The sequence below is a fragment of the Schistocerca gregaria genome, chromosome 7 (genome assembly GCF_023897955.1).
Source record: "Schistocerca gregaria isolate iqSchGreg1 chromosome 7, iqSchGreg1.2, whole genome shotgun sequence".
Classification (NCBI taxonomy): domain Eukaryota; kingdom Metazoa; phylum Arthropoda; class Insecta; order Orthoptera; family Acrididae; genus Schistocerca; species Schistocerca gregaria.
This window is the reverse complement of record NC_064926.1, coordinates 480,749,449-480,771,599: the sequence shown is the minus strand read 5'-3', so window position 1 is coordinate 480,771,599 and position 22,151 is coordinate 480,749,449. Positions and strand designations below refer to the sequence as shown.

Genomic DNA, 22,151 nt, shown 5'->3' with positions numbered 1-22,151 from the left:
AATGTTTACTGAATGCCATAGCATATTAGCACATGACAACTGGCCACCACTGCTAGTAATGAAGACATGGAAAACACTAACGTAGAATTAAACTGAACGAAAACAACTGAACTCAACGAAACCACAACAACCATAAAACTGAAAAGGAAATGGGTATTGGAAATTTTACTTGACCAGTATAGCGTTACCATGAACCTATACCCAACTCCAAATTCTGGCAGTGGAAATTTACTTGATCTGTATCGCTCAAATGAAGCCCATGATATCAATGTATATGTATAGTAGAAATACACAGACAGAAAAATTTGCAGCACTAAAAAATTATTAATGTAGAGTAACGAAATTTCAGTAATACATTTCTCTAGGTATCATATTTAAGTGATTAACATCGCAAAATCACTGATTAATGTAAGGGCAAGACAAGCCATTGCAAATGTGAAATGCTGGTACATTAATAACTGGTGTAACTGCCCAGAATGTTGAATGTAGGAATGCAAACGTTTATTCATTGTGTTGTACAGGTACCAGATGTCAGTTTGTGTGATGGAGTTCCATGCCTGTTGCAGTTGATTCATCAATACAGGAACAGTTAACAATGTTTGTGGATGATGCTGCAATTGTCATCCAATGGTGTCCCATATGTACTTCATTGCAGACAGATCTGGCGTTAAGGCAGGCCAAAGCAATATGTCGACACACTGTAGAGCATGTTGGGCTACAACAACAGTATGTGGGTGAGCGTTATTCTGCTGGAAAACTCCCCCTGGAATTCCGTTCATGAATGGGAGCACTATGAGTCAAATCACCAGACTGAAGTACAGATGTAAACATAGGATTTGTGGCCATTGTAACAGACAATAAAATTATTCTGGGTTTGTTACTGCATTGTCAACTATAAAATTCCGATGTTTTGGTGACTATTGCAAAACACCTTCCTCAGTGTGTGTTGCTAACTGTTGAAAGATGATAGTTTAATTACTTATATACTATGGAGGAGCGCTGTCATTGGATATGAGATGAGGAGAAGGGTATTAGGGGTTCTTTTATCGGTCTTTGCATTGCCTGTTGTCATGGGCGGAAATAGCATTTTCCACTGGAGTTTCCTTTATTGCTTGCCATTAGTGGAAATCAGCGAATAGGAAATTGAGCAGTGACTGTAGCGATGTTTACTAACTACCTAGTATCGGCTAGAGCATGTCAAACTCTGTGTGTCCTCCACCGCTGTGGTCTATCATGTGCCTGTTGCTTTGGGAGAGCTGTGCTTCCGCATGGCTTTCACTGCTGGCAGCCAAGACACTGGGAGTTGGTACCCGTCTTCTCTATTCATGTTGTCAGGTCGCTGGGCTATTTCTATAGCCCCTCTGATCTTCCTCCTCAAGCTAAACGGCTGTTTCACCAGTATGCAGGCCTCTCGAAATTTAATCTTTGTCCTGGAGCCAATGGCTATGACATGAGGATGATACACAAAACTATGGTGCTGAAGGAGGATGGCAATAGGGAAATGCAGAACAAAGCACAGAACACCAGCCTGCTACCGAAAGTACAAGGGGTCACTGAATGTCTGGTGAAAATTCTCCATTGGACAGGTATTAAGCCAATTTTTTGTAGCAACAACAAAATAAAAGACGTTCTGGCCTTGACAGAAGATACAATTGACAAATTTCATGCCACCAGAGTTTATGAAATCGGCTGTGAATGCGGACTGGTGTATGTAGGTGAGACTATTCGTCCAATAAGCACAAGGTTATCTGAACCTGAGTGATATACCTGTCTCAAACAATACAACAAATCAGCGGTGCAGAACACTGGCAACAGTGCAATATTAAGATTGAATTTCGAGAGGCCCGCGTAGTGGTGAAACAGCCGTTTAGCTTGAGGAGGAGGATCAGAGGGCCTATAGAAATAGCCCAGCGACCCAACAACATGAATAGAGAAGACGGGTACCAGCTCCGAGTGTCTTGGCTGCCAGCAGTGACAGCCTTGTGGAAGCACAGCTCTCCCAAAGCAATAGGCATGTTGTAGGCTACAGCAGTGGAGGGTATACAGAGTTTGACATGCACTAGCCGATACTTTGCAGTTAGTAAACAGCACTACACTGCAGTCATTGCTCAATTTCCTGTTCACCAATTTCCACCAATGACAAGCAATAAAGAAAACTCCAATGGAAAACGCCTATTTCCGCCGATGACACCACACAATGCAAAGACCAGTAAAAGAACACCTAAAACCCTTCCTCCTCATCTCGTATCCAATGACAGCACTCCTCCATAGTATATAAGTAATTAAACTAGTGTCCATTCAGCAGTTAGCAGTATACCCTGAGGAAGGCATCTTGCAATAGTCACCAAAACATTGGAATTTTATAGTTGACAATGCGGTCACAAACCCAGAAGAATTTTATTGACTGTAACATAAAAATATGTAGTCAGGAGTGTAGGATAACCAAGTGCTTCCACTGTCATACGAAATCGCACCATAAACTAGAACTTCAGGTGCAGGTCCAGTCTAGCATGCAGACAGAATGGTTGTAGGCCCTCAACTGTCCTCCTTCTAACAATCACACAGCTATCACTGGCACTGAACCAGGACCAGCTTTCATTAGAAAACACAACCAACCTCCACCATGTCCTCCAGTGAGCTCTTGCTTGACACCACTGAAGATGGAAGTGGAGGTGGTTTTGAGGTCAGTATAATGCATCCTACATGGTGTCTGGCTCGGAGCTGTCCTTGAAGTAACTGATTTGTTAAAGACTGTTGTGTCACTGTGGTGCCAACTGCTTCTCATAATGCTACTGCAGATTCAGTATGATGTTCTAGAGCCATACATCGTACACAGTGCTCTTCCCTCTCAGTAATTCCACATGGCCATCCGGAGACCGGTCTTTTTGCAGCCACACATTCTCATGACTAGCACTGCCATTAGTCTTGTACTGTGGCTACATTACTGCCAAGTATTTCTGCAATCTCGGAAGGAACTTCTAGCTTCTCGTAACCCTATTAAATGACCTCATTCAAACCTAGTGAGGTGTTGATAATGGCATCTTTGTCACCTTAAAGGCATTCTTGACTAACATCAGCTCACCAAGTCAGATCTCAAAGGTAACTAATGTTCATGACTGTTAAAGCATATATTTAAAGCAACCCTGATTGCAGTGCCACTCTTATGTGACTGGTATGAAATTTGAATAGACTTCATCTTTAAGATGAAGAAATGTGCCTAACAACTTCCATTTATGTCCCACAACTCTTTCTTGGTGTTGCAGTTTGTTTTTCTTTTTGGTCAATGTATTATCAAAGCCTAAACAGGCCAAAATAATTACAACACACTCCGTAAGATCCACCACTATAAACTACTAAATATGAACTTCCAATACCAAGCCAAACTAGCCACAAACAATAAAGAAACATGAATATTCCACACTAGAGAGCTTCATTGCTTACTGCAACATGGCCTCTGCAAACACGGTCCATTTCAAAGATGCTGCACCACAATAACTTCACACAACACAACACAGTTATGTTACAGGTCAAAGCCAACATGTGTTGCTGCAACTGCTGATTGACCCCACTAAGTATCACACCTGTAAGAATCATAAGGAGAAGATTAGATTAATTATTATTGTAATTTTTATGTGTGCAGTTAGTACTGACACATGGATGTGGGTGAGCAGATGAATTAAGACACACACATCATCATTCTTGATAAATGTATTACAGAAAGCACACACATACAATACACATAATGGCACTACCATCAACAACATGTTTGTTGCACTCTACTTGAATTGCACCAAAGAAGCACAACAGAGAAGAGAAGCATACACTAGAAACCCTTGGCATCTGAATGCTCTGGGAATGGCCCTGAAGTCGAATGATGGCCACCCCATTAAGTAAACATAATTACACCACTTCCTACCAGTGGGCATCATAAGAGAATAACATTTCAGCTTAGCATTGCAAAAATGCATTATTAAATATAAGAACACAAATGAGACAAAATTGAACAGGCAGATAGTCCAGCTACTTATTTTAATACTAACATGACTCTGAATCTCTCAGTTTTAATACCACTAAGACCTTTAGTTAGAATGTCTGCAGCATTGTCATCAGTTGACACATGCTAAACTTAAGGAAACCATCCAAGACAGTCTGCCCAACTCTATGACAGTGCACTCTGAATTATTTGGTTTATTGTGATACACCCTTTTTTCTTGGTAATACCAATGGCACCTGTGTTGTCAGCACTGACCTGCCGGAATATTGTAACAAATTCAGAACACTTAATCTCATGTAAAAAATCTGCAAACCATTATACATTTTTCAGACATTGCATTGTATTCAGTCTCTACTGTGGGGTTGCCCTTTTACTCTTGTAGGTGATTGCTGCTACAGCTAACAGAATTGTGTACCCTGTTAAAGATTTACTATTAGCTGGGTTATTTTCCCAGTCAGCATCATTGAATGTACTAGCATCAGAACAACTGGCATTGAAACATAAGTTCAAATTTTTAGTTTGCTGCAGGTAAAAACACCCTTTTAACTTTGGTCTGATGGGAAACACTCAGTTTAGAGTTGAACTGAAGCAGCCTTCCTGCATTAAAGGGAATATCAGGTCAAGTACATGTGGTTATATACAAGAAACAACCTACAGCCTTTATGTACAATTTTTGGTCAAATGGCATGCCATTCTCATCTCACCAAAGTGTTTGTCATTACGTGGTGTAGCTATGTGTTGCAGTCATGCATTTTGAACACCCTCATTTTGTACTGAATGTAACAAGTTTTGTTATTTTCACTTTGCCTTGAGACTGCTCAGTCTTAAATCCTAAAATAAACATGCCATCCATTTCTTTAATGCTAATGTGAGATTTCAAAACATTCTTGAATTTTTCAATTCTGTCTTCCTCACCTCTTACAACATCATCAGCATGAACCCCAGTGATGAAATGATTAGAGAAGAATGCACAAGGATCATTTTCACATTGTTTCAAATGCAACTTTTTCATCACAGAGCAAAACAATTTTTACCTGTTTGGTGAAGCCCATACAAACTCTTACTCAATAAACACACTTTATTCCTCACACTAAACAATTTTGGTTGCTCCATGGAAATGGTGCCATTTATGGGCCTATCAAGATAAGCAGTTTGTACATCAATGAGTTTGATTTTCCAACCCCTAAGTATTGCAACTGTTACCAGAATCCTCAAGCTACTTTGTCTCATTACTGAATTGTAAATTTCCCAGTAATCTACTCCAAATATTTGTCTGTGACTCAGAGGACTAACCTTGCCTTAAATTTAGCAATCTCATCTCTGCTTCTCATTGTAGTAAACACTCACTTACTTTCTATACCCTGATCAGTTTTTGATCTGTTGATAAGTTGCCATGTATTGTAGCATTTTAGATTACTCATCTCCGACTCCATGGTTTTTGTACACCACTTGTCCCTGTCACTGAGGCTAAAGCTTCTTCTACTGATGTTGGATCAGGTGTATTCACTTGACACATGGCAGCAAACAAATGTGCAGAGAGACACAAACCACACGTTTTGCCAGATATGAAGGCTGTCGTCATAGCCCTACTTCACTATTCATGCTAGAAATTTCACTTCCCAACATGGTATTGCCTTCCTCACACACATCACTGTCTCCACTGCCTTCTGTATCATATCCATCTTCTTCTCCGACCTCAGATTGGCTCCTATCTCCTCGAAAAGCTGTTGATTCAACTGCATCATCTGCTACTGGTTTTGCACTCCTTGGTACTGTGTTGTCGCCATCTGTTGATAGATCAGGAAAGTTCATCCGCACTGAACTGGTGTCATCTGCTGTCACCTCATTGCTGTATGGATCAGCTATTGCCACCTGCTTTGTGATTACTTACCCTGGAAGACACAGCTCTTTGTTGATTGTAGCTAAACTCTCTCACCAAAGATGATATCTCTTCTCAAAAGGATTTTTCTTTGTCCAAGGCTCCACAGATGATATCCTTTTGATCCTGCTTCAACTCTAAGGTAAACACATTCTTCTGTCCATTCCCCAAGTTTGTCAGATGCCAATGTGCTTGTCCAGGCTCTGCAGCAAAATGCTTTGAGCATTTTCATGTCTTTTTTAATAAGTTCTTTCTGCTTCCAGACTTCATACAGGATTTTTCTACCAAGGGATCTTGTTGGGCCTCTATTTCAGATGTAGCAGGCCAACATCAGAGCTTCTCCCCAAAAGTTGATGGGCAAACGACCTCACAATCGATGTAAGTGTTTGATTGAGGCGCTGGACTTTTACATTGGATGGGCAAGAGTAAATTGTGCTTTCTGGCTTAATATTCCCTCTTTCTTCAGCAATTGCTCAAATTTGCTGTTGATGTACTAAGTCCCATTGTCTGATGGGCATCATAGCAGTTTTCTATGTGTCACACACTCTGCACCTAAACTCCACAAAAGAGTCAAGCTCATCACTTTTCTACTTTAACACTAGTTCTACTGAACAGCTTGAGTGAACAACCAGGTAAGTAGCATCAGAGTCCCCCATAAGGAGATCTGTCTAACATAGCCCACATCATTATGTTCTAGAACATTTTCAGTAGTAGTTTGGCTTGGTTTGAAAGGCTGTCTTTTCATTTTTCCTTGTACACACACTTCACATTTTCCTTCATACCTAGAGGCTCCAATACTTTGGGTAAAACTTCTCTGTGTCTAAGTCTTTGGTTCCACAGAATTTCTGCCTGTCTGACTGATGTTTCATTTTCCACTGACTGATGTGTTGTCGTTGTAGGACATCACTGTATTGTTATTCACTTTATAATATCCACAGTGCACTAAATAGACATAACTACCTGATGATATTCTACTCACTATTAGACACATTATGACCACTGTTTTTTAATATAATGCACATTCCTTTCTCGTCCATTTGTTTAACAGGTGACAAGTTCCCATCCAGTTCTTTCGCCAAAAGCACTTCTGTTAATTGGACTGATTTATCCCTACATCACATTCTGCTTTCATGACAGTACTTCCCTAACCAGTCACTTCAGTAAGTTTCCCACCAACCTGTTTCACTTCTCCAAAGTTGGCCATGCCTAAGTTCTATAGTATCTATTGGGGACTAGCCATTTGATGTAATGCTCCAGAATCCAGAAATCACACCTTTTCATCAGCATCTCCTCCACTTCTGGTCACAGTCATTACCACTATTTCATCACCTTCTTTTGCACTTGCACTTGAGTCTTCACTGTTTGGATAATTCTTAGCACTATTGAGCTTGCACCCATTTGCCCTGTATACTGATTTCTTAGAGTACATTCTGCTTGCTTGGTGCACCCACTTCTTGTTTTCCATGGAAATGTGGGCACTCCTTGGCAATGCGAGAAACATAGTATGTTTTGCAGGCTGTGTTCTTCTCACCCTCTTGGTTTTGTTTATAATGTTTAGAGTGGCTCTGACAAAACGTGTGTTGTTTATGACTTCCACATTGAGCTGCATATGCTTTGGCTTCTTATCAGCTCTTAATGGACTCTGAAACTTATTCCAGGCCATTTTCTTCTAATTCTAGTCTGTTGACGACAAGGTCTGTTGTCAATCTGTCTTTATCTCTTTCTAAACTCCTAATGAGGCCCTCATACTTCTTCAGAGGCAGTCCTAGAAGCATGAAACCTGCATCTGTTTTGTCATCAAAGGCCCCCTTGCTTCACTAATCTATTGGCATCCAGTATCTTCATTACATAGTCACATTGTCTTCTTTCTCCAGATTTAAAAGTCCCTCATCTTGGCTATAGTGTTAAGTAGGCCATTGTTGCAGGGTATTTCTTCCTGTTTCTCTCACACTTTCTTCACTAGTTTTAGAGTGCCAGTCATCTCTAGGCAGTGATCTACAGCCAGCATTAGAATAATGGACAAGGCTGTCTCAAAATTCTTCTTTTTCTCTGCATCCAATTGATCATAACATGTTCATAACGTGTTCCATATCCAGGTCCTATGGTATCCCATGCCTCATGATGTTGTACCAGGGAACGAACATGAATTGACCATGAGGAAAAGTAAATGCTGTGCAGGCGATCAATCTTCACAGGTGTTCCATCATTCCAAATTGTTTCCTTTGTTGTCACTTTAGGCGGAACGTCAAATAAATCTTCTTCCTCAGTTCTTGTACCTTGTATTCTTTTTTTTGCCAAACTCAAGCAAGCTCATCACACCCATGCACAGAGCCCATAACCTGTTGTAATTCTTATGTGTGCGCCGAGTATTGACACATGGAAATGCTGTGCATTTGAATTAAAACACATACATCATCATTCTTGGTAAATGTGTTACAGAAAACACACATACAATACACTGAATGGCACTACCATCACACTGCATGCTTGTTACAGAGATGTTTTTCTCATGTTACTCAAACTGTATCGAAGAAGCACATGCAAAGAAGAGAAGCATACACTAGAAACCTTTGGTTTTCAAGTACTCTGGGAATGGTGCTGAATTGGAATGATGGTCACCGCACTAAGGAAACATAATTACAACAATTACAGCTCACACACAGGCATTTAAACTCTTATTCCTCCCATGCTCCATATGTGAATAGAAAGGAAAGAAGCCCCAATAAGTGTTACAAAGGGAAGTACCCTCTGCTATGCTTTTCACAATGACTTACAGAGTATGGGTATAGATGTAGTAGAATGCAATAAGTAACAAGTTCCAACATACAGTAAAACCTTCAGAAATGTGGAATGAGTTGAGGAAAACAGTAACAAAATGAAGCAGTTGTTTGAAAGTAATTCTCATTTTGTTGCCTTCCTCCCATGATTTTAATGTAGAATCCAAGCTGCCTTCTCTCTGTGATCTTGACTATGGCACGAGCTTCCAAATTCTGCAGTTTGAAATAATTATGTCACAACTGGCAAACAAAACGTTCTGTTGACCTCCTTGGTTCTATCTCTTCCAATGCTGTATTCATTAAATTTTTAATTTAGGATTGCCAACTTCATTTTGACCTGTAGGATAAGGGGGGCCTAACTGCTGTTTATCGAACTTTTACAGATTCCGTACAGAGATGACTGTGAAGAGCAGTGGACTCTAGCTCTGCCCAGCATCTAGACTGCCTGGGGAGAGGAGCTGTACCTACACATGCAAGACTGAGCACCCGTAGAAATGTATGTGCCACACAGAAATAACTCATACTAAATGCTCCATGAAAGTGTCTTTGACATGTTATTTTTCAACAGTGATACTTATTGCTAAGAGTTCCAACTATCAAAAACAGCATTCAATGGCATTCTTCTTAATTTTCCTCCCATTACTCTGTATTCTAACTGATGGGAAATTATAGCTAACTTTTGCAATGTCTCCAGAATTATATAACCTCACAATCTGGAACAAAAAGCTGACTTCACATCACTGCATTCACTACCTGCTATAATGGCTACTACACTACCACATATAGTACTGTTATTGTTAGCTCTGTAATTTTGGTAGTGTCCACACATGCATCACTAGTGGCCTCCAGCTTTCTGGTTACCAAAGGCTTCTAAAAATTCACCATTAAGGAGACTGACAACCAGGAAAAATCTGACAAATAGTAAGACAATTTTTGCATCATTGAATTGACCCTTATTACTATCTTATGGCACTCAGATATGCTATAGATTTGACCACTGTACTAGTTGCTTGCCATGTGATAAAAGCCTGCTGGTTTCCATCAACATGTTTGAATCTCAGGAGTGTTGAGTATTAGGATAACAGTTTATAAGGTGGGATTGTCCTGTCACATAACAAGAGTTTGCACTGAAACAAAAAAGTTTGTTGTCACTATAATCATTGCTTCCTTTGACCAACACCTTTTACATTCATTAAATGGCTCTACAAACTAATGCCAGGAGCTTGCTGAAAAGTACCACACAGCACAAGTGAAATATTTTGCAGTAGTCATTTCCACTTCAGCCAGTCATAAAACAAATATTAGTGTGATTTCCCACTACTTCTACATACTATAACCTAAACTTCTTCAGGCCCTCAAGACCATAACTTTAACTTCTGAGGAAAAAAACTATAAAAGAATTGTCATCATTCTCAGCTCACTGTAGGACAACCAGTTCAGCTTCAGAAAGCTATTCAGCTCCTTCTTTCTCCTTTTCCAGGTGAACATGTACTCAGAGAAACTAATAGGAAACCCACAGCATTAAAAGTATCTGCTGCATACTTGGTTATACTATGTAGCTGCAATTTATATGCAACTGTTTGTTTGTGTTGTATTTGCACTACTAGACAGGATGAGGGAGGGATGATAAACATCCATATGAACTTTTACTGAAGTGTTGGCTTGCTTTACAATGTCTGTTGTGAAATTAATTCATTGTTGGATATTAAATGCCCCTGAATAAAATTGATATTCCTTTTATTATCTTGCATAAATGAAATGTTCAAATCTTCAACTGTGGAAAACCCGTGCAGTTATCTTCAAACAAAATTTAAAAAAAAAAGCAGTTGCTTAGACAGTCATCACAGTTGTTGAGTTGTAAGGATTGCAAAAAAGTATTTACAACTTATAGTATCTCATTTATAATACTGCAAGTCAGAGATGTTTGTAAATACAACATACATACTTGTAATTAAGTTCTATCAGAATGTAAATAATTTAAGAGCAAAGATAACAATTCACCAAATAATGGAGGCATTGAATCACTGGCAGACACACAAGCAAGACTGTTTATGTATCTGTTGGAAACTCATCATCTCCACCATTAGGTGAGCTATATCTTTAGTACTGTATTATTTAACTGTAAGTGATACAGTTAATCAGTAATATTTCTGAGCTCATTGCATTGATAGGTCCTTGTATTTGAATTACTGAATGTAAATTGAAACAATATTATGAAAAGATTAGCTACTACTCTTATAGCGGAGATGCTGAGTCACTGATAGACACAACAAAAAGACTGTCAGAAAGTGAGCTTCCGGCCAACAAGGCCTTTGTCAAAAACAATCAATATATACACACATGCTCTCATGCAAATGCTACTCACACACACATGACCACAGTCTGTGACTGCTGAGGCCAGAATGTGTGTAGCAACAGACGATGGGAGAGGCAGCTGAGTGGAGGGGGTAAGGAGGATGCTGGGGCAGGAAAAGGAAGAGTAGCAAGGTAGGGGTGGGGAACAGTAATATTCTGCTTGTGGGAGCATACAGGGACGTGATGGATAGAGGGTGGTGAAGCTAGGTGCAGTCAGGTAGTTAGATGGGGGTGGCAGCTGTAGCAGAAAAGGAGCAAAGTAAAAAGACTGTGGGTGCACTGGTGGAATAGAGAGCTGTGTGGTGCTGGAATTGAAAGAGGAAAGGCTCTAGATGGGTGAGCAATGACTAATGAAGGTTGAGGCCAGGAGGGTTATAGGAACATAAGATATGGTGCAGGAATAGTTCTCACCTGCGCAGTTTAGGAAAGCTGGTGTTGTTGGGAAGGATTCAGATGGCACAGGCTGTGAAGCAGTCATTGAAATGAAGAACCCTATGTTGGGTGGCGTACTCAGCAACTGGCTGATCCAATTGTTTCTTGGCCACAGTTTGTCGGTGGCCATTCATGTGGACTCACAGCTTGTTGGTTGTTATGCCCACACAGAATGAAGCACAGTGGTTGCAGCTTTGCTCACAGAAAACAACATTGGCTTTTTGGTATAGGTGATGCTTATGACCAGACTGGAGTAAGTGGTGGTGAGAGTATGTAAGGGGCAGATCTTACATCTAGTTCTATTACAGGGGTATGAGTCAAGAGCCAGGGGTTGGGTGCAGGGTTTGTGCAGGAATGGATGAGGACATTGTGTAAGTACAGTGGGTGATGTAGTATCGTCCTAACCGCCGTCTGCTGTGCAGCGAGCTATCTTGATTTAGGTATTAACTGTATTTTTCTTACTTGTCACTTCTTCTCCCATGTGTTTTTGCTTTTAGGAAGCTTTAATTGTTGAGTGCTATTAATAGTGTTCCATAGATTTCATGTTTGTTTTGAATACAGTCAGAGAGAGTCCCTTTAGTCAGCCATAGTGCCAGTAGTCAGCGTCATCCTAACCGCCGTCTGCTTCACGTCTGCTGTGCAGCAAGCTACCTTAATTTAAGTATTAACAGTATTTTTTCCTACTTGTCACTTCTTCTTCTGTGTGTTTTTGCTTCTAGGAAACTTTAATTGTCGAGTGCTATTAGTAGTGTTCCATAGATTTCGTGTTTGTTTTGAATACAGTCGGAGAGAGTCCCTTTAGTCAGCCATAGTGCCAGTAGTGCTAGTGTTTGTTTTCAATACAGGTCAGAGACAGGTAGTGCTATTTTCATTGTTTTCTACAAGAAGTGACTAGCAATCACAGTTTAGTCAATAATCAGCCACCTTTAGTGTATTAGCAGTCTAGTTAAAAGTTGATTAAGTCTCTTCAGTAAATTGATTCCTTAGGATGGATAGGATGTGGGACTGCTGTGTACAGACGCAGGAGGAGCTGGCCACTCTTCGCGAACAGCTGAGCGTGTTGATGGCCGCGGTCAGCCATCTTCAGGCCGCTGCCTCGGAGTGTAGCGTCAGTGGGAAGTCTGGTGCGTCGCAATGTACACACCAGGTGTTACATGCTTCACCCAGTGTCCCTGCTGTCGAGACATCTTCGTGGATACCGGGCGCGGTTGGACCACCAAGGGGAGTGGCGGGTTCAGCGGCGTTCGCGGCGAACGAGGCGGAGGGTAAATGTGGAGGCTGGCCATGTTGCATCTGCTCTGCCTGTGAGTGGACATGTGGCTGCTCCTTCAGCAAGGTCTGAGCAGGCACATGGGGGGAGGGGTTTATTGGTTATTGGGAGCTCCAATGTTAGGCGGGTGATGGAGCCCCTTAGGGAAATAGTGGAAAGGTCGTGGAAGAAGGCCGGTGTTCACTCTGTCTGCTTGCCGGGGGGTCTCATACGAGATGTGGAGGAGGCCCTGCTGGCGGCGATAGAGAGCACTGGGTGCACCTAACTGCAAATTGTTGCTCATGTCGACACCAATGACTCCTGCTGTCTGGGTTCAGAGGTCATCCTCAGTTTGTACAGGCGGTTGGCGGAATTGGTGAAGGTGGAAAGCCTCGCTCGTGGGGTGGAATCAGAGCTAACTATTTGTAGTATTGTTCCCAAAACTGATTGCGGTCCTCTGGTTTGGAGCCGAGTGGAAGGATTAAACCAGAGGCTCAGATGATTCTGTGGAGATCTGGGGTGCAAATTTCTCGACTTCTGTCATCGGGTGGAGAAATGTAGGGTCCCCCTGAATAGGTCAGGAGTGCACTACATGCCGGAAGCGGCTACAAGCGTAGTGGAGTACGTGTGGAGTGCACATGGGTTTTTTTTTAGCTTAGAGAATTCCCTCCCTAGGCCCGACAAGACACCTCCTGAGACGCGGCAAGGTAGGAGTAGGCAAAATGCAACAGGGAATAACAATATTAATGTGCTAATAGTAAACTGCAGGAGCGTCTATAGAAAGTTCCTAGACTGCTCTCATTAATAAACGGTCACAACGCCCATATACTACTAAGGACAGAAAGTTGGCTGAAACCAGACGTAAGCAGTAATGAAACCCTAAACTCAGATTAGAATGTATACCGCAGAGACAGGATAGACAGTGATGGGGGAGGCGTGTTTATAGCGATAAGAAGTGCAATAGCATCGAAGGAAATTGACGGAGATCCGAAATGTGAAATGATTTGGGTGAAGGTCACAGTTAAAGCAGGCTCAGACATGGTAAATGGATGTCTCTATAGGCCCCTGGGCTCAGCAGCTGTTGTGACTGAGCACCTGAAGAATAATATGGAAAATATTTCGAGTAGATTTCCCCACTGTGTTATAGTTCTGGGTGGAGATTTTAATTTGCCGGATATAGACTGGGAGACTCAAACGTTAATAATGGGTGGCAGGGACAAAGAATCCAGTGAAATTTTTTTAAGTGCTTTATCTGAAAACTACCTTGAGCAGTTAAACAGAGAACTGACTCGTGGCGATAGCATATTAGACCTTCTGGTGACAAACAGACCCGAACTATTTGAAACAGTTAACGCAGAACAGGAAATCAGCAATCATAAAGAAGTTACTACATTGATGGTTTCAGCCGTATATAGAAATATTAAAAAAGGTAGGAAGTTTTTTCTGTTTAGCAAAAGTGACAATAAGCAGATTACAGAGTACCTGATGGCTCAACACAAAAGTTTTGTCTCAAGTACAGATAGTGTTGAGGGTCAGTGGACAAAGTTCAAAACCATCGTACAATATGCGTTAGATGAGTATTTGCCAAGCAAGATTGTAAGAGATGGAAAAGAGCCACTGTGGTACAACAACCGAGTTAGAAAACTGCTGCGGAAGCAAAGGGAACTTCACAGTAAACATAAACATAGCCAAAGCCTTGCAGACAAACAAAAATTATGCGAAGCGAAATGTAGTGTGAGGAGGGCTATGCGAGAGGTGTTCAATGAATTCGAAAGTAAAGTTTTATGTACTGACTTGGCAGAAGATCCTAAGAAAATCTGGTCTTATGTCAAAGAGGTAGGTAGATCACAACAAAATGTCCAGACACTCTGTGACCAAAATAGTACAGAAACAGAGGATGACAGACTAAAGGCCGAAATACTAAATGTCTTCTTCCAAAGCTGTTTCACAGAGGAAGACTGCACTGTAGTTCCTTCTCTAGATTGTCGCATAGATGACAAAATGGTAGATATCGAAGTAGACGACAGAGGGATAGAGAAACAATTAAAATTGATCAAAAGAGGAAAGGCCGCTGGACCTGATGGGATACCAGTTCGATGTTACACAGAGTATGCAAAGCAACTTGCCCCCCTTCTTGCAGTAGCGTACCATAGGTCTCTAGAAGAGCGTAGCGTTCCAAAGGATTGGAAAAGGGCACAGGCCATCCCTGTTTTCAAGAAGGGACGTCGAACAGATGTGCAGAACTATAGACCTATATCTCTAACGTCGATCAGTTGTAGAATTTTGGAACACGTATTATGTTCGAATATAATGACTTTTCTGGAGACTATAAATCTCTTCTGTAGGAATCAGCATGGGTTTCAAAAAAGACGGTCGTGTGAAACCCAGCTCGCGCTATTCGTCCACGAGACTCAGAGGGCCATAGACATGGGTTCACAGGTAGATGCCATGTTTCTTGACTTCCGCAAGGCGTTCGATACAGTTCCCCACAGTCGTTTAATGTACAAAGTAAGAGCATATGGGTTATCAGACCAATTGTGTGTATCGGTTGAGGAGTTCCTAGATAACATAACGCAGCATGTCATTCTCAATGGAGAGAAGCCTTCCGAAGTAAGAGCAATTTCAGGTGTGCCGCAGGGGAGTGTCATAGGACCGTTGCTATTCACAATATACATAAATGACCTGGTGGATGACATCAAATGTTCACTGAGGCTTTTTGCAGATGATACTGTGGTGTATCGAGAGGTTGTAACAATGGAAAATTGTACTGAAATGCAGGAGGATCTGCAGCGAATTGACGCATGGTGCAGTGAATGGCAATTGAATCTCAATGTAGACAAGTGTAATGTGCTGCAAATACATAGAAAGATATATCCCTTATCATTTAACTACAAAATAGCAGGTCAGCAACTGGAAGAAGTTAATTCCATAAATTATCTGGGAGTAGGCATTAGGAGTGGTTTAAAATGGAGTGATCATAAAAAGTTGGTCGTCAGTAAAGCAGATGCCAGACTGAGATTTATTGGAAGAATCCTAAGGAAATGCAATCCGAAAACAAAGGAAGTAGGTTGCAGTACGCTTGTTCGCCCACTGCTTGAATAATGCTCAGCAGTGTGGGATCCGTACCAGTTAGGGTTTATAGAAGAGATAGAGAAGATCCAACGGAGAGCAGCACGCTTCATTACAGGATCATTTAGTAATTGCGAAAGCGTTACGGAGATGATAGATAAACTCCAGTGGAAGACTGCAGGAGAGACGCTCAGTAGTTCGGTACGGGCTTTTGTTAAAGTTTCGAGAACATACCTTCACCGAAGAGTCAAGCAGTATATTGCTCCCTCCTACGTATATCTCGCAAAGAGACCATGAGGATAAAATCAGAGAGATTAGAGCCCACACAGAATCATACCGACAATCCTTCTTTCCACAAACAATAGAAGACTGGAATAGAAGGGAGAACCGATAGAGCTACCCAGGGTACCATCCGCCACACACCGTCAGGTGGCTTGCAGAGTATGGATGTAGTTGTAGAAGGGTGGGAAGGATAGTGGATAAGACATTCCTCATTCCATGGCGCAACGAGAGGTAGTTGAAACCCTGACAGAGAACGTGATTCAGTTGCTCCGGTCCTGGATGGTACAGAGTCCTCTGTGGCCGGACGGTGAGACTTTGGGAGATAGTGTGTGACTGGAGAGATAAGGCACAGGAGATCTGTTTTTGTACAATGTAAATACTATCTGTGAATATCTCAGTGACACCCTCGGTGCATTTTGAGAGGGACCGCTCATCACTACAGATGCCATGGCCATGGGTAGCTAGGCTGTATGGAAGGGAGTTCTTGGTATGGAACAGGTGGCAGCTTTCAAAGTGGAGGTATTGCTGGTGGTTTGTAGTTTTGATATGGGCAGAGGTAATGATGTAGCCATCTTTGAGGTGGAGGTCAACATTGAGGAAGAAGGCATGTTGCTTTGAGTAGGACCAGGTGAAGCAAATGGGGGAGAAGGTGTTGAGGTTCTGGAGGAATGTGGGTAGGGTGTCATCACCCTCAATCCAGATCACAGAGATATCATCAGTGGATCTGAACCAGATGAGGGGTTTGGGATTCTGGATGTTTAGCAAGGATTCCTCTAGATCACCCATGAATAGGTTGGCATAGTATAGTGTTATTCAGGTGCCCATAGCTGTACCCCTGATTCGTTTGTAGGCAATGCCTTCAAAGGAGAATTAATTGTGGGTGAGCTCCTGCTCCTGTTGTCTACATGGTGATCTGCTTGTCACTATTGATGCCACCTCCCCTTACACTAACATCCCTAATGCCTATGGCTTACTGCTACTGAAAGTACCTTTCCCAACATCCAACGGACCTACACAATGTCCTCGTACATTCCTACACAAACTCTGCCCCCAACCCCTGGCTCATGGCTTGTGCCTCTGTAATAGAACTAGATTCAAGATCTGTCCCATACATCCTTGCACCAACCTCCTTTCTAGTCACCATGACCAACATACCGTCATGCACAGTTTGAAGGCTTTACCTACAAACAAATCTGGGGTATGGCTACAGGCACCCTCATGGCACCATCCTAAGCCAACCCTTTCATCCACATTCCTCTAGGACCTTGACACCTCCCCATTTTTTTGATCCAGTCCTACTTAACCCAACAAAACACCTTTCTTAATGGTGATCTCCACCTCAGAGATGTCTGGTCAGTACCTCAGCCCGTATCAAACCTACCGACCACCAACTAAACGTTCACTTTGATAGCTGCCATCCCTTCCATACCAAGAAATCCCATCCATACAGCCTAGCCTCCTGTGGCTGTCACATCTGTAGTGATGAGGGGTCCCTCTGAAAATATATTGAGAGTCTCACTGAGACCTTCACAGACTGTAATTGCCTTCTCAACCTTGTACAAAAACAGATCTCCCATGCCTTATCTCTCCAGTCACCCACCACCTCCCAAAGTCCTACAGTTCTGCTACAGAGGTGCATTCCCCTTGTCAATCAGCACCACCCAGGACTGGAGCAGCTGAATCACATTCTCCGCCAGGCTTTTGACTACCTCTCATCGTGCCCTGAAATCAGGAATGCCATACCCACTATCCTTCCCACCCCTTCCACAGTGGTATTCTGATGCCCACCAAACCTACACAACTATCCTCTTCCATCCCTGCACAAACCCTGCTCCCAAGCCTTGCCTCATGGCCCAATCCATGAATAGACCTAGAAGCAAGACCTGTCCGATACATCATCCCACCACCACCTACTCTAGTCCAGTAACAAGCATCACTATCCCATCAAAGGCAGGGCTATCTGTCAAACCAGTCATGTGACCTACAAGTTAAGCTGTAACCACTGTTCTGTGCTCTACATGGGCATGACAACCAAAGATCTGTCTGTTTGCATGGATGGCCATTGTCAAACTGTGTCCAAGAAATAGCTGGATCACCCCATTGCTGAGCATGCTGCTGAACTTAATGTTCTTCATTTCAGTGATTGCTTCACAGCCTGTGCCATCTGGATCCTTCTCACCAACACAAGCGTGCCTGAATTGCACAGGTGAGAACTTTCCAGGCAATAAATCCTATGTTCCTGTGACCCTCCTGGTCTCAAACTTAATTAGTTATTGTCCTTACTCATCAAGCCCCTTCCCTATTCCCATTCCAATAGTAAACCGCCCTCTGTTGCATCAAAGCACCGTCAATCTTTTTACTTGTCTCTTTTTCTGCCCCACCCCTCGCCCTCATCTAACCACCCAACTGTATCTGGCTAGCCTACCCTCTCTCCACCTCGTCTCTGTGCTCTCCCATAAGCAGCACTTTACATCCCGCACCCCCTACCTTGCTATGCCTCCCTGTCCCCATCCCAGCCTCCTCCTTACACCCACCACCTGTTTGCCTCTCCGATCATGCACTGCTGCTCGCAGTCTAGTGTCAGCAGCCAGAGACAGTGGCCATGTGTGTGTGACCTGCATTTGGCGTGTGTGTGTGTGTGTGTGTGTGTGTGCATGCCACGCATGTGCGTTGTGTATTTTTGATGGAGGCCTTGTTGGCTAAAACCTCACTTTCTGACAGTCTTTTTGTTGTGTCTGTCAGTGACTCAGCATCTCCACTATATGCTAGTAGCAACTTTCCTTTTCATAATATTGGTACACTTCATCCTAGATTTTCTGTTGTTGGATGCAAATGTGTGATTTTTAGTTAGTTTGTTGAATTAAACTGCAACACTTAACAGCATCTTCCATGATTCCTAATGTGTGCTTTGATTGCCTTCATGCTATAATATACTTTGTGAACTTCATGTTTATTCTCCAAAATTACATTTGACGAGCTATACATTTTAAGTAAGTAAGGTATATATAAAAATGGTGGACATAAAAGTTTTAATTTACAGTAATATCTGTGACACCAGTTGCAATGAGCTACCACAGCTGGTGTGTATAATCTTTATTTTCTGCAGATCTTTACCTTCAAACCATAATATTTTTCTCCCTCATATCTTCTCTCTTTTTATGATCTGGGACACCTACTCGCCTATATTTTATTTGTATTTATGTACTAGTTACATTTTCAATTTTTCTTCCATTGTAATGTTTGGCAGTTCTTTAAAGATATTTATTTTTTAGCAATCAGATATGTATCAGTTTTTGAGGAGAATGTGGCTACTGTTTCAACACAAAAACGTTGCCCTTATCAGCCAAACACAGACGCAGTGCGTCCACTGCCAGCTGTGTCTCTCTGTGTGGAGGCCGCACACCTAGTTCATCGGTTGAGTTCACAAATTCTGCCAACAGCTGGGTGGCACGTGACACATCTCCTTCCTCCATTAGATTCAGGGCAGGATCAAATAGGTCACATATCAGTGTGCCAAGTTGATTGTTGAGGTCATCTCTCTTCCTTCCAGTACCTTTTCTGCCAAGATAAACAAATAGAGATATGTTTAATGCAAAATTTATGGTATAATTTTATAAATACTGGAATAAATGTGCAAGCTACATGTTAGGATAATTACTCAGTAGATTCACTATATTAAGACAGGATAAAATTGTGCTTACTTGTTACTGACCTTCAATATAAGTGCTTGCAGATGTCAGCATATACTTGAAATTGTTATTTCTATTTTAGTCATTTGGTTTTGCTTGTTGAACTTTTAAAGGTAAGTACTAAAATTAGCTGCTTGCTAGGGTCTAGGGTAACATCTTTGACTACCTTGTGGGTCATATGATTGCTGCCAGCCACTGCTTAAAGTTTTAATATTAACAGCCAAAGGCTTCCAGTATAAGGAGTCAACCTTGTTCTGCCAGCAGCCTTATCAAAGAGGGGGAGAAGGGGGACAGACATTCAGGGCACTTTCTTGCCCTTGGAGGAGAAACTGCCTCTAAAAAGCAGAAGACTTGGGATTTATCAATGGAATGAGGATACAGGAGGCAATGAAAACCACTGCTTTAAGAACACACAATGTGTATTCATGGGACATGTGGCCTATAATTAAGAAATGATCTCTTGATTGGCAAAAAAAAAAAACTCCACGTTAATCCTCCATTTAGGTTTGCCTAAGGGAAGGTCAGCATGAGAAAAAGATTGAATAACTAAAAGTAGGTTCCTATGAATTGTAGCATGGAATGTCAGAAGTCTGAATGTGGTAGGGAAGCTAAAAAATTTGGAAATGGAAACATAAAGACTCAAACAGATATACTGTGTATCAATGACATTAAATGGGAAGGAAATAAGGATCTCTGGTTCCATGAATGTAGGGCAATATCAGCAGGAGTACAAAACTGGGTGAGAGGAGTGGAAGATGACTTGTGGTCAGATGAATATAGGGTAATATCAGCAGCAGTACAAAATTGGATAACAGGAGCAGATTTCATCAAGGTAAGCCATAGAGTGATTTATTATGAATAGTTCAGTCACAAGATTATTCTCATTAGAATCAACAACAGACAAGTGACAACAACAGTGCTCTGAATATAGCATACCAGCATCAAGAGCAGAAGATAAAGAGAGAGAGAAAGCATATTAAGATATTAAACTTGTTTTCAGTATGTAAAGGGAGATGAAAATCTAATAATCAGGTTTATTGAAACTCTGTAATAGAGGGAGTATGGGCTTGGTAATAGGAATGAGAGTGGAAAAAGACTATTTAAGTTCTGCAATAAATTTCAAGTACTAATAGCACATACACTGTTCAAAAACTGAAGTTTAAGGGAATCATCATGAAGAATCAATGTGGAGAAAGTAAGACACAGAAGTGCTAAGGAATGATGAGGGGTAGTTAAAAGTTCTCTAAGACTGTAGATACGGCAGTAATGAATACCACAATAGGGAGTTCATTTGAAGAGTAACTGACATATCTAAAAAGAGCAGTCATAGAAATTGAACTGACAAATATAGGTACGAGAAAGGCAACAGCGAAGAAGTTTTGGGTAATGGAACAAATACTTTAGCTGACCAATGAAAGGAAATGGTAAAAAAATGTTCAGGAAAAAATAGGTATGCATCCGTATAAGTCACTTGGGAACGAAATAAACAGGAAACACAGGGAAGACAATAGTAACTAGTAAGTTGTGAACAAATTGAAAAAGGAATGGTCATCAAATGGACTGCTTCAGCATATGGAAAAGTCAAAACAACTTTCAGTGAAATTAACAGCCAAGATGTCAGCAGTAAGAGTGCAAAAGGAAGTCCACTGTTACATGAAGAAAAGAAAGTGGGTAGATGGAAAGTGTAACTGAAGACCTGTATGAAGGAGAGGAACTGTCTGATGACGTGATGCAAAACCAAATGGGAGTCAATATGGAAGACATAAGGGATCCAGTTTTTAGAGCTTTGAAACACTTACAATTAAGGAGGTAGAAGGCATAGATAACATTCTTTTGGAATTTCTAAAATCATTTGGGGAAATAACGACTAGTCAATTGTTGAAGTTGATTTGTTGAACATATGGGTCTGGAGACATACTTTCAGAAAAATATAATCCACACAATCCTGAAGATAACAAGAGTAGATAAGAATGAAAATTATCACACAGTTGGCTCAACAGCACATGCATCCAATTTGTTAACAAAGTAATATACAGAAGAATGGAAAAGAAAATTGAGGATCTGTTGGATGACAGTCAGTTTGGCTTTAGGAAAGATAAAGACATTAGAGAAGCAGTTTTTACCTTGTGTTTGATAATGCAAGAAAGACTTAAGAAAAATGAGGACACGTTCATAGGATTTGTCAACCTGGAAAACGTGTTCAGTAATGTAAAATGGTGGAAGATGTTCAAAATGCCAAGGAAAATAGGAGTAAACTATGTGGAAACATGGGTAATATACAATATGTGCAAGAACCAAGAGGGAAAAACAAGAATGGAAGATCAAGAACAAAGTAATTTGGTTCAAAAGGGCCTAGGACAGGGATGCAGTTTTTTGTGCCTACTGTTTAATCTATTACATTGAAGAAGCAACAATAGAAATAAAA

The 22,151-nt window shown here is 41.4% G+C and overlaps 1 protein-coding gene across 1 annotated transcript in view; it reads right to left on the bottom strand.

Annotated features, from left to right (window-relative positions):
* Positions 1 to 18,974: 18,974 nt before the first annotated feature.
* Positions 18,975 to 22,151, bottom strand: part of LOC126281918 (SET and MYND domain-containing protein 4-like) — a 148,320-nt gene continuing 145,143 nt past the window's right edge. Inside the window, exon 11 of the mRNA XM_049981247.1 lies at positions 18,975 to 19,595. Coding sequence (XP_049837204.1) covers positions 19,346 to 19,595 — 250 coding nt within the window. The 3' untranslated portion in view covers positions 18,975 to 19,345. The remainder of the gene's footprint in view (positions 19,596 to 22,151) is intronic.